The sequence below is a fragment of the Barbus barbus genome, assembly GCF_936440315.1.
Source record: "Barbus barbus genome assembly, chromosome: 27".
Taxonomy (NCBI): domain Eukaryota; kingdom Metazoa; phylum Chordata; class Actinopteri; order Cypriniformes; family Cyprinidae; genus Barbus; species Barbus barbus.
This window is the reverse complement of record NC_136755.1, coordinates 30,655,993-30,669,003: the sequence shown is the minus strand read 5'-3', so window position 1 is coordinate 30,669,003 and position 13,011 is coordinate 30,655,993. Positions and strand designations below refer to the sequence as shown.

General features: G+C 37.9%; 1 protein-coding gene across 1 annotated transcript in view; it reads left to right on the top strand.

The window, feature by feature from the left end:
* Window positions 1-13,011, top strand: part of LOC306847493 (collagen alpha-1(XIV) chain-like) — a gene marked incomplete at its 3' end in the record, with an annotated part of 75,419 nt that overhangs the window by 47,037 nt on the left and 15,371 nt on the right. The window contains exons 20-28 of the mRNA XM_079381434.1: window positions 244-373; window positions 1,431-1,553; window positions 5,389-5,538; window positions 6,278-6,394; window positions 9,814-9,960; window positions 11,014-11,088; window positions 11,181-11,320; window positions 12,296-12,419; window positions 12,501-12,644. Coding sequence (XP_079237560.1) covers window positions 244-373; window positions 1,431-1,553; window positions 5,389-5,538; window positions 6,278-6,394; window positions 9,814-9,960; window positions 11,014-11,088; window positions 11,181-11,320; window positions 12,296-12,419; window positions 12,501-12,644 — 1,150 coding nt within the window. The remainder of the gene's footprint in view (window positions 1-243; window positions 374-1,430; window positions 1,554-5,388; window positions 5,539-6,277; window positions 6,395-9,813; window positions 9,961-11,013; window positions 11,089-11,180; window positions 11,321-12,295; window positions 12,420-12,500; window positions 12,645-13,011) is intronic.

The window sequence follows — 13,011 nt, the reverse complement described above, 5'->3', positions numbered from 1 at the left end:
GCTGCAGAAACTCAATTTCCATTTCTCCTCAAAAATCCCTGCGGCTTCTGAATGTGTTTTTGTCTTCTGTGGAGTTTTGTAAGTGTGTGTTTTAGTTTTTATCGGCGGGTTTTTACTGCAGAGTTACGCAGCGCTGCTGGCCGTCGTCATGAAATGTGTTTGTGTTCACCGCAGGAACATTCCCCATATCCAAACACCTTTGATGATGGTGTCTGTGTGTGTGTGTGTGTTTCTCCGCTGCAGGCGACGGTTCCTGCGGCTCAGACCTCGCTGCTGCTGCAGCCTCTGCTGTCGGACACTGAGTACCGCGTCAGCGTCTCTGCGCTCTACAGCGACGGCGACGGGCTGCCCACCACACGCCTCGCCCGCACACGTGAGTCTGCTCTCCACTGAGCCTCGCTCTCTGTGATTCTGGGTAACGCATACAGCTGTCAACGTGTTAGAGACTTTTGCAATAGCGTTGAGATTTTAAGTAAATATGAATCTGAGAGGAAAGTGTGTATTTTGTGTTGACTGTTGACTTTCACGAGTACATTGTAAATAATACTGCACTGTTTTATCCACCTTATTCTTCAAAGCAGAAGTAAGGTGTTTTCTGTGAATGGGCATGTCTTCTGGTTCATTAGCCGCTGTAGGGAAATGATGAGAAGAATAAAAAAGTGCTGTAACGGTAAATGGTAAAACTGTTTGCATTACAAACCAGTGTGTTCATAATTGACAAAATACGTTAAAATGCCATGGTAAGACACACCAATTTGCAATATCAGTAAGGAAAGTTAATAGTTGGAAGCGCATGAGACCGGAAGCCAGAAATATTAAATTTACAAAAGGCCACGTGCACTCTTACGGAAAAAATAGGGTGGATAAATTAATTTTAATTCAATTCATTTAAATCTTTTATAAATTAGTTTTATAGATAAATTTTGATTCATTTAAATTAAATTTAAATAAATTTTATTAATGTAAGTGTTCTATAAATTAATTATAATTTTATAAAAAAATATGGATTCAAATTTGTTTAAATTTCATTTATTGAAATTCAGTATAAATAAAAAAAATCAAAATATTCCCTGTAATTTCATTTAACACAAGTTCGTAAAACTACATGCTCTGAATAATATTATATTGTCACAGTGGGTCATAATTGCATTATTAAAGGATATTTTATTTTGTTACATTCAAAAATATTGTAAAATCTGGTCAATAAAACAAAACATTTCCAAACCTTATTAAACACTATATGCATGTACTTTAGTTCCCCTAAAGAGGAAAATGTCATCTTCACAATAGTTTAGTGTAGTTTATTTATAAAACACATGAGAAAACAGCAACATGCTATACAGGTAGAACACTCTAGAATGATTTAATGAAAGCGTACAGGCCAGTCGTGTTTGACAGGAAGTGAGTGACTGCTGTCTCCTGCTCCGCAGTGCCGCTCTCTGCTCCCAGTAACCTGCGTGTGTCTGAGGAATGGTACAACCGCTTCCGCATCAGCTGGGACACACCGCCCTCGCCCACCATGGGCTACAGGATCGTCTACCAACCCACCTCAGGTACCCAGCACCTCATCACCAGTGTTGGGGAAAGCTACTTATAAAACTAATGCATTACAATATTGCCTTAGTCCCTAAAAAATTCACCAATTACGTTACTTAGTTACTTTTTATGGGAAGTAATGCGTTACGTTTTGAGTTTTTAAATCTGGGCAGGGCTTGCTTGTTTGTTTTTAATATCAAAAGTTCTGGTAACACTTTATTTTAGGGTCTCTTAACTAGTTGCTTATTAGCATGCATATTACTAGAATATTAGCCATTTATTAGTAGTAATTAAGCACATATTAATGTCTTATTCTACATCCCTAATCCTACCCAATACCTAAACTTAACAACTACCTTACTAACTATTAATAAGCAGCAAATTAGGAATTTGAGGGAAAAGTCGTAGTTATTAGTGAATAAGTGTTCGCTATTCTAAAGTGTTACCGTAAATTCAGGTCTGTACAGTAGAGGGCGCCGCTCAAACCTAATCACGAAGAATATGACGCAGGAGAAGAAAGTTCAACACTATTCAGCGATAACTACAATCAAACACAAATGTGTCATTTCTGCTTATTAGTATGATTGAATTGGATCATTGAAGGTCAGCAGCAAAGACATTCGTTAATAAAATGGGTTTAAATACATAAAGGATATTTGTGTTATTTAACATTTAATTATTGCAGGTTTGTATAATATTCTGAGTTTGTATTTGACTGTTTTTATTGATTCTGAGGAACACTGAATGTGTTTTAGTACAGGTGAGATGAGTAAATACATGTTGATATTTAGTCTAGAACTACAGTAAGATCCTGTAGATATTTAGTCTAGAACTACAGTAAGATCATGTTGATATTTAGTCTAGAACTTCAGTAAGATCATGTAGATATTTAGTCTAGAACTACAGTAAGATCCTGTAGATATTTAGTCTAGAACTACAGTAAGATCATGTAGATATTTAGTCTAGAACTACAGTAAGATCATGTTGATATTTAGTCTAGAACTACAGTAAGATCATGTAGATATTTAGTCTAGAACTACAGTAAGATCATGTTGATATTTAGTCTAGAACTACAGTAAGATCATGTTGATATTTAGTCTAGAACTACAGTAAGATCATGTAGATATTTAGTCTAGAACTACAGTAAGATCATGTTGATATTTAGTCTAGAACTACAGTAAGATCATGTTGATATTTAGTCTAGAACTACAGTAAGATCATGTTGATATTTAGTCTAGAACTACAGTAAGATCATGTTGATATTTAGTCTAGAACTACAGTAAGATCCTGTAGATATTTAGTCTAGAACTACAGTAAGATCATGTAGATATTTAGTCTAGAACTACAGTAAGATCATGTAGATATTTAGTCTAGAACTACAGTAAGATCATGTCGATATTTAGACTAGAACTACAGTAAGATCATGTAGATATTTAGTCTAGAACTACAGTAAGATCATGTTGATATTTAGTCTAGAACTACAGTAAGATCATGTTGATATTTAGTCTAGAACTACAGTAAGATCATGTAGATATTTAGTCTAGAACTACAGTAAGATCATGTTGATATTTAGTCTAGAACTACAGTAAGATCATGTTGATATTTAGTCTAGAACTACAGTAAGATCCTGTAGATATTTAGTCTAGAACTACAGTAAGATCCTGTAGATATTTAGTCTAGAACTACAGTAAGATCCTGTAGATATTTAGTCTAGAACTACAGTAAGATCATGTAGATATTTAGTCTAGAACTACAGTAAGATCATGTAGATATTTAGTCTAGAACTACAGTAAGATCATGTAGATATTTAGACTAGAACTACAGTAAGATCATGTAGATATTTAGTCTAGAACTACAGTAAGATCATGTTGATATTTAGTCTAGAACTACAGTAAGATCATGTTGATATTTAGTCTAGAACTACAGTAAGATCATGTAGATATTTAGTCTAGAACTACAGTAAGATCATGTTGATATTTAGTCTAGAACTACAGTAAGATCATGTTGATATTTAGTCTAGAACTACAGTAAGATCATGATATTTAGTCTAGATCTACAGTAAGATCCTGTAGATATTTAGTCTAGAACTACAGTAAGATCATGATGATATTTAGTCTAGAACTACAGTAAGATCATGATGATATTTAGTCTAGAACTACAGTAAGATCATGTTGATATTTAGTCTAGAACTACAGTAAGATCATGATGATATTTAGTCTAGAACTACAGTAAGATCATGTAGATATTTAGTCTAGAACTACAGTAAGATCATGTTGATATTTAGTCTAGAACTACAGTAAGATCATGTTGATATTTAGTCTAGAACTACAGTAAGATCATGTTGATATTTAGTCTAGAACTACTCTAGATCTACAGTAAGATCCTGTAGATATTTAGTCTAGAACTACAGTAAGATCATGATGATATTTAGTCTAGAACTACAGTAAGATCATGATGATATTTAGTCTAGAACTACAGTAAGATCATGTTGATATTTAGTCTAGAACTACAGTAAGATCATGATGATATTTAGTCTAGATCTACAGTAAGATCATGTTGATATTTAGTCTAGAACTACAGTAAGATCATGTTGATATTTAGTCTAGAACTACAGTAAGATCATGATATTTAGTCTAGATCTACAGTAAGATCCTGTAGATATTTAGTCTAGAACTACAGTAAGATCATGATGATATTTAGTCTAGAACTACAGTAAGATCATGATGATATTTAGTCTAGAACTACAGTAAGATCATGTTGATATTTAGTCTAGAACTACAGTAAGATCATGATGATATTTAGTCTAGAACTACAGTAAGATCATGTAGATATTTAGTCTAGAACTACAGTAAGATCATGTTGATATTTAGTCTAGAACTACAGTAAGATCATGTAGATATTTAGTCTAGAACTACAGTAAGATCATGTAGATATTTAGTCTAGAACTACAGTAAGATCATGTTGATATTTAGTCTAGAACTACAGTAAGATCATGTTGATATTTAGTCTAGAACTACAGTAAGATCATGATATTTAGTCTAGATCTACAGTAAGATCCTGTAGATATTTAGTCTAGAACTACAGTAAGATCATGATGATATTTAGTCTAGAACTACAGTAAGATCATGATGATATTTAGTCTAGAACTACAGTAAGATCATGTTGATATTTAGTCTAGAACTACAGTAAGATCATGATGATATTTAGTCTAGATCTACAGTAAGATCATGTAGATATTTAGTCTAGAACTACAGTAAGATCATGTAGATATTTAGTCTAGAACTACAGTAAGATCATGTAGATATTTAGTCTAGAACTACAGTAAGATCCTGTAGATATTTAGTCTAGAACTACAGTAAGATCATGTAGATATTTAGTCTAGATCTACAGTAAGATCATGTAGATATTTAGTCTAGAACTACAGTAAGATCATGTAGATATTTAGTCTAGAACTACAGTAAGATCATGTAGATATTTAGTCTAGAACTACAGTAAGATCATGTAGATATTTAGTCTAGAACTACAGTAAGATCATGTAGATATTTAGTCTAGAACTACAGTAAGATCATGATGATATTTAGTCTAGAACTACAGTAAGATCATGTTCACACACAACACTCTGCACTTACTCCTGATTTCTCTCAACACCAGAGCTGTCACTCAATACATCACAAACACAGGAACTGGAGTTAATCATTTGAAAATGTAACTCAGATATTTCCTCCCAAATTAACAAGTAATGTGTTACTTTACTAGTTACTTAAAGTAATCTGATTATTTGCGTTACTTGTAATGCGTTCCCCAACACTGCTCATCACACACACACACACGCTGACCTCTGACCTCCGACAGCGGCCGGCCGCGCGCTGGAGACCTTCGTGGGTGATGACGTGAACACCATGCTGATTGTCAATCTGCTGAGCGGGACGGAGTACAGCATCAAAGTCATCGCCACCTACACCACGGGGTCCAGCGAGGCCCTGAGCGGACGAGCCCAAACACGTGAGTCTGAGCCAGGCCTGCAACGCTTCCTCCATTCTACCCCAGTATCTGATTTAAATAAATCCTCGATTTCAGTGTATGTGTGTGTGTGTGTGTGTGTGAGAGAGAGCACCGCTGATGTATCTGGGAGTGTGTGTGTGTGAGAGCACCGCTGATGTATCTGGGAGTGTGTGTGTGTGAGAGAGCACCGCTGATGTCTCTGGGAGTGTGTGTGTGTGAGAGCACCGCTGATGTATCTGGGAGTGTGTGTGTGTGTGTGTGAGAGAGAGCACCGCTGATGTATCTGGGAGTGTGTGTGTGTGAGAGCACCGCTGATGTATCTGGGAGTGTGTGTGTGTGTGTGTGTGAGTGAGAGAGCACCGCTGATGTCTCTGTCTATGTCTCCAGTGTATCTGGGAGTGTGTGTGTGTGTGTGTGAGAGAGAGCACCGCTGATGTCTCTGTCTGTGTCTCCAGTGTATCTGGGAGTGTGTGTGTGTGTGTGTGTGAGAGAGAGCACCGCTGATGTCTCTGTCTATGTCTCCAGTGTATCTGGGAGTGTGTGTGTGTGAGAGAGAGCACCGCTGATGTCTCTGTCTATGTCTCCAGTGTATCTGGGAGTGTGTGTGTGTGTGAGAGCACCGCTGATGTCTCTGTCTATGTCTCCAGTGTATCTGGGAGTGAGTGTGTGTGTGTGTGTGTGTGTGTGTGTGTGTGTGTGTGAGAGAGAGCACCGCTGATGTCTCTGTCTATGTCTCCAGTGTATCTGGGAGTGAGTAACCTCAACACGTTCCAGGTTCGCACCAGCAGCATGTGTGTTCAGTGGCAGCCGCATCAACACGCAAACCTGTACCGCCTCGTCCTGCAGTCGCCCCCCAGTGAGTGCACTTCAGCACACTTACACATGCTTCAGGAACGAGTGTGTACTCAGAAGTGAGCGAAACCTGACGTAACCTCCTTCTGATGACATCCTCATCTGTAAAAGTAAAGTATGTAATGAATATATAGTCAAACCAAATATTATTCAGACACCAGATATAATATTTAATATTTTTGACTAGCGGGTGCAGGACATTGTAGTTATGTAAGTGAAGACACTTTGAGCTGATCATATTTTGCTGAAGTGTTTTTCTTTAATTGCTAATGTGATCTTTTTCCACCACAGACTGAACAAAATGAAGCATTGCTTGGTGATTGTTTGAGCTAAATTGGTTTTATCTAAATGTGTTCTAAAATTTAACATCTGACAGCTATTTAAGGGGGAAGTCGTGGCCTAATGGTTAGAGAGTCGGACTCGTAATCCAAAGGTTGTGGGTTTGAGTCTCCGGCCGGCAGGGATTGTAGGTGGGGGGAGTGAATGTCCAGCGCTCTCTCCACCCTCAATACCACGACTGAGGTGCCCTTGAGCAAGACACCGAACCCCCAACTGCTCCCCGGGCACCACAGCATAAATGCTGCCCACTGCTCCGGGTGTGTGTTCACTACTGAGTGTACACTTGGGTGGGTTACATGCAGAGCACAAATACTGAGTATGGGTCACAATACTTGGCCACACACCACTTCCCTTTCCTTTAAAATAAAGTTTTGACAAAGTTTTAAAATGATAAACCTTACATTTCATACTTAAAATCATTTATAAAAAAAGAGTCAAAATGATGAATGATTATAGGTAATTATATTATTTTATCAGATTTTTAGAACATTAGGTAATTTTCATCAACCGGTTAAAATTTACAACTGTGCATAAAAAAATTTGTTCTGATTTTTGCATTGATTTGAACAATAACGGGAAACAGGCAAAAGTGGGCGAAGATAAAAATCTTTGTCATTATTTTATCTTTCTTATTAAAAAATAAGAACAAAGATGCACATTACAAATACACATAATATACAAATAAAACAAACAGTGCTTTATTTTCAGGTACAATAGGTGTATTTAGCAGAGCATTCAATGAAATTGAATGAACAAATATAAAAATAAAACACTAGATAAACTGATTCCTAAAGCAACTGTATTAAAGATTTTTAGTCAAGAATAACGTTAAATGAATAGTTCCCCCAAAAATAAATATTGTCATCTGTCTGTCCATTCTGTCATAATGTTTTATTTTTATAGCATCATTTACTCAAAAGTTGTTTTAAACCTGAATGAGTTTCTTTCTTCTGCTGAACATGTGAGTGAGTAAATAATGACAGAAATGAAATTTTAGGGTGAACTATCCCTTTAATGACAGTCGACAGCATGTTTAGTGTCCTGTCCCTTTAAGAGCTGCACGCATCTAATATTCAGGCACGCATCCGTTTCTCTCTTAACTATTTACTTTCATTTTAGAGATAACTGAGTCTGTATGTAAACCTTGTGTGTTTTGACCGTATTAGATAAGTTAGTTGAGTAATCAGGCGCTGTTAGACAGGCTTTTTAGTGTCCGTGCTTCAGGTGTATGCGCTCAGAAAAAGCGCACGTCAGACCAGCGCGTGAATTAAACATTTAACCAGCAAGGCTTGTGTGCAAATAATGTACTTCTGCGATCGTGAATAAGTGCAGTGTCCTGTCAGAGTAACTCTACTGCTGTATGTCGTGTTGTACAGTATATAGAGACGGAGGCCAGAACTGAGCTGATAGAAGATGTTCTGTAGCACAATACTACCATATTTCTTAAAAAGCAGATCGTGGAGACGATCAAAAATCGTCACATTGCACACCCCTAATTAATTCATATTTTAATTCATATAATTTCCCTCTGTAAAACCTTTCACTGCTTTATGCCATATTTTCAAACAAACGAAACCTACGCTGCGACAGTGTGAGATTGTTACTACCGTTGCTTAATGTTGGACAGTATTTTATAATCCTGGTAAACAAATGGTTTTAATGATAATACAGAATATTAAACAGTAGCACTAACTGTCGGGAATTTGCTCTTGTGGTCAAACTAGAGTGAGCTTGGCGACCCCAGGTTGGGAACCACGGATCTAAACTATAGAGAATAAACTCTGATTATGTAAACAAGTGTCTGAATAATTTTGGTTTGACTATCTCAACATAATTCATCAGTTTAATGGATTACATTAAGTTTTCTGAAATCCCATATGAAAAAATACTATAAATTTACTATAGAAAGTGTAGTAAAATTTCTATAGTAAATACTATAGTGTTTTTGAACCATACTATAGTAAACGTACTACAGTCAATTGTAGTAACTTACCAATGGTAGTTTACTGTGGTAATCCTACTATAGTAATATAGCCATTACTGTAGTGAGTGTTCTAACACTCCAGTACAGGATACTACATGTTTATTTAAGCAAATGAAGCATTTTCTAATTAAATATGCACTAATTTGCATACATTTTATAAGACAGAAACCTGAGCATTGGTTCATAATCCTTGTTTGGTTTAGTTGACATGTTAGAGTTAAAGATTTCTACTGAAGGGGTTTGTATTTCTCTTTCTATCACTCCCATAAATCAAAACAAACACATTTTCACGTGTTTTTAGGAGGAAATGTTGTATAAATCAGTGTGAATGAAATCTAAACAAACCTTCAGAATATAGAGAGGAATAAAAATGTAAAGTTTGCTGTTTGTAAAAGAAAAAACTCTTGAAAGATTGAAATTTACAAACATTAATAGATAAAGTGCAATAAAACAAACACTTCAATGTGTGTTTTGGATGCTGTCCACTAGTCTGAACAATGAGATATGACGAGGAAGAGTCTCCAGACTGAGCTGTGCATGAAAACAGTGCTTACTTGTAAAAGTCCAGTAGGTTTTCTGTTAGGGTCAGTGTTTGGTTATAATAAGCTGTATGTAATCTGATGGCAGTCTATGGAGCCTTTCAGTTGATCATAACTTTGGCACGTCGGCGTGAGGCTCCTCATCTGATTACAGGTCACTGAACAAAATGCCTCATTTAGATTCTGAAACATGCAGCATATAAACATGATTCATTTGACAGATGTCTGATTGTGTTCTGCCGTGAATATTATAAACTCTAAAATATAAAGCATGTATACACACACTTTTACATTGTTTTATAATGAAATAACAATAATTCGGTAATTAAAACACCATAGTTTTTGATAAAGTATAAATACATATCCAAATGCAAAAGCTAATAAAAATGAGTAATTATTAAAAGTACAGTGTTTTAGATGGAGATTCAGATACGCTTTAGTCTTATTCAGAAGAGTTCACACACTTTACCTGATGCTGATGTACAGTGCAGTAGATGTCAACACACACACACACACACACACGTGTAAATCTTTGGGTTTCCATTCAATCCTCTGTTTCAGACGGTGAGAAACAGGAAGTGAGGTTGAGCGGCTCCACGTCCAGACACTGCTTTAATGACCTGACCCCAAACACACAGTACACCATCAGCATTCACGCTCAGCTGCAGGACACAGAGGGACCCGCCGTCACCACCACACAGAGAACATGTATGTACACACACACACACACACACACACAGAGAACATGTATGTACACACACACACACACACACACACAGAGAACATGTATGTATGTACACACACACACACACACACACACACACACACAGAGAACATGTATGTACACACACACATACACACCACACCACACAGAGAACATGTATACACACACACACACACACACACACACAGAGAACATGTATGTACACACACACACACACACACACACACAGAGAACATGTATGTACACACACACACACACACAGAGAACATGTATGTACACACACACACACACAGAGAACATGTATGTACACACACACACACACACACACACACACACACACACACAGAGAACATGTATGTACACACACACACACACACACACACAGAGAACATGTATGTACACACACACACACACACACACACACACACCACACAGAGAACATGTATGTATGTATGTACACACACACACACACACACCACACAGAGAACATGTACACACACACACACACACAAACAAACAGATCTGCAGTGAAGTTATTCACGTTCAGTAAGACTTAAGTTTTGAGTGACTAGAAATGTAATTTTTCCTAGAAAACATAATTTGAGATTTTTTTTGAAAACTGTGACCAGTGGCATGAGATCCTCTCGATGAGCAACACTGACTGTGATTGTATGTGATCACGTGATTATACATGTGACCGTCGCTGTGAGCCAAAAACACATTGAGTTTAAATGACACGTCTCATGATATAGTTACTGAGTCTCTCATTGATACAGGAGATGTAATGGTCGAAATGCAAACCAAAAAATCCAAACCATTGTTAGCCATTACATGAGAGGATACATTTCAGTGATACATTTGACGCTTTGATGTTCCTTCATGCTGTAACTGTACAGAAGATCAGAGGAAGGGAATCCAAACATTTATAAAACTCAAGGCTATGTTCTCTTTGTGCCGTGTGGCTCCCAGAGTGTCACATGCACTGAAGTGGTTCCTGTGTTCTCCTTTGTAACGCTGTCACTCAAACGTGTCTGTAGTTCCTGTGGCCACGGCTCCGCCCACCACACCCAGCACCACCGCCCCCCCGCCAACTCTTCCCGCCACTAAAGAAGGTACGGGTCACCATGACATCACTGACGGTGAGTCTTCACGCAGCGTTCTCATCTGCTCTGTGTGTGTGTGTGTGTGTGTGTGTGTGCATCAGTGTGTCGAGCCGCTAAAGCAGATCTGGTGTTTCTGGTGGACGGATCGTGGAGTATCGGAGACGAGAACTTCCAGAAGATCGTCCGCTTCCTGTACAGCACCGCCGGAGCGCTGGACCGGATTGGTCCGGGTGGGACTCAAGTGAGTGACATGTCAAGCACTTACTGTGTGAACACAAAAAATGTTAGGATTTGATTTGGAAAGGCCAATCAGAAAATCCCACGCAGTTTCACAGCCAAAAAGGACCAGCATAGAAAATGAATGGGAAATTAAGTGAATATTATAAACTCTAAAATATCAGAGTGAATACACACACATCGTTTTACAATGAAATAATAATAATAATCCAGTCATTAAATCAGCTTGGGCCAGTTTTACTAACAGCTGGCGCCAGCGCAAACCATCTTTTGGTGTTAAAACATTACTGTCAGGTTTTACTAAAGAATTAGCGCTGAAAAGGCGTGGACAGTTATTTTTGCACCTGAGGTTATTGAATATGCATTTCTAGGAGTTTTCCTTTCAGACACAAAATTTATGGGAAGAGAGTATTAAAATCAATCACGCAATGAGATTTACTAACGTCTGTGCTCGTTCAATTATTGGCATTTGCGCCATTATTTAACGCCCAAAAAAAGCATGTCTTAAACTATTTTGCGCAGCGAACAGAGAGCGCATGGTAGAAGCGAGAGGGTTTTTTCCACGTATTCATTTATTTTGAATGCCAGAAGAACACATTGTCCGACCGTATAGTTTGCAAAGCCATGTTATTTTTAATTTGCTTCAGGAAATAAATCTTTTCAGCGTACTTTGGCTTCTTTCTTTGCGACTGCTCTAATCTGTGTTGTGCTTGGTGTATTGCGTTGGTCGATATGTAAATGAGATGTTGCGTCTGTGTTCTTTAATTAGTTCTGTTAGTAAATCACCCGCAGACATCCCCACGCCCATCAGCACTGGTTTGGAATTACGGTCTCGCTCTAATTTGCTCTGTTTAGTAAATCTGGCCCCTTATCTTTGATAAAATACAAATACAAAAGCTAATAAAAATGAGTAATTATTAAAAGTTCAGTGTTTTAGGTGGAGATAAAGGCCGTCCTCCTCTGTCTGTGTGTCTCTCAGGTGGCTATCGCTCAGTTCAGCGACGACGCTCGCACCGAGTTCCAGCTCAGCTCATACGATAATAAAGAAAACCTGCTGGACGCCATTCAGAGGATCTCATATAAAGGAGGAAACACAAAGACAGGCAAAGACACACACACCATCATCATCATCCACCGTAAACATATACACGCGTGTGACGGTGTTTGACCTCTGACCTCTGCAGGCCGGGCGATGCAGCATGTGAAGGACTCTGTGTTCTCGGCGGTGGGCGGAGCCAGAAGGGGCGTGCCTAAAGTCCTGGTGGTGCTGACGGACGGCCGTTCCCAAGACGACGTGCTCCAGGTTTCCCAGGAGATCCAGACGGAAGGTGACGAAAGTCTGCCGTGTTACGGTTCACGACTCTTTAAACCAGGGCTGTTCAGATCCAAGAGGTCCGGCCTCTATATTTCCTTCCCACTGGAGCTCCGGACTATATACATTACACACTTCCATCTGGGCAATGATTAAGGATTTGTAATGAATGTGTAATGAAACAGTAATGATTTGTAAAAGAATAAATAAAACCCTAAACAATCAAAAATCAGAGCCAGTGGCTTCTAAGAATTTTTCTGTTTAAAATGAGCCCAATTAGATATGAATATTAAAAGATAAGATCAGGTGTTTTATGAAGCTATTATTATCTTTTATGTTTAGATACACATGTAAGGCAGAAGGCCATGTGACAGAAAAGATCC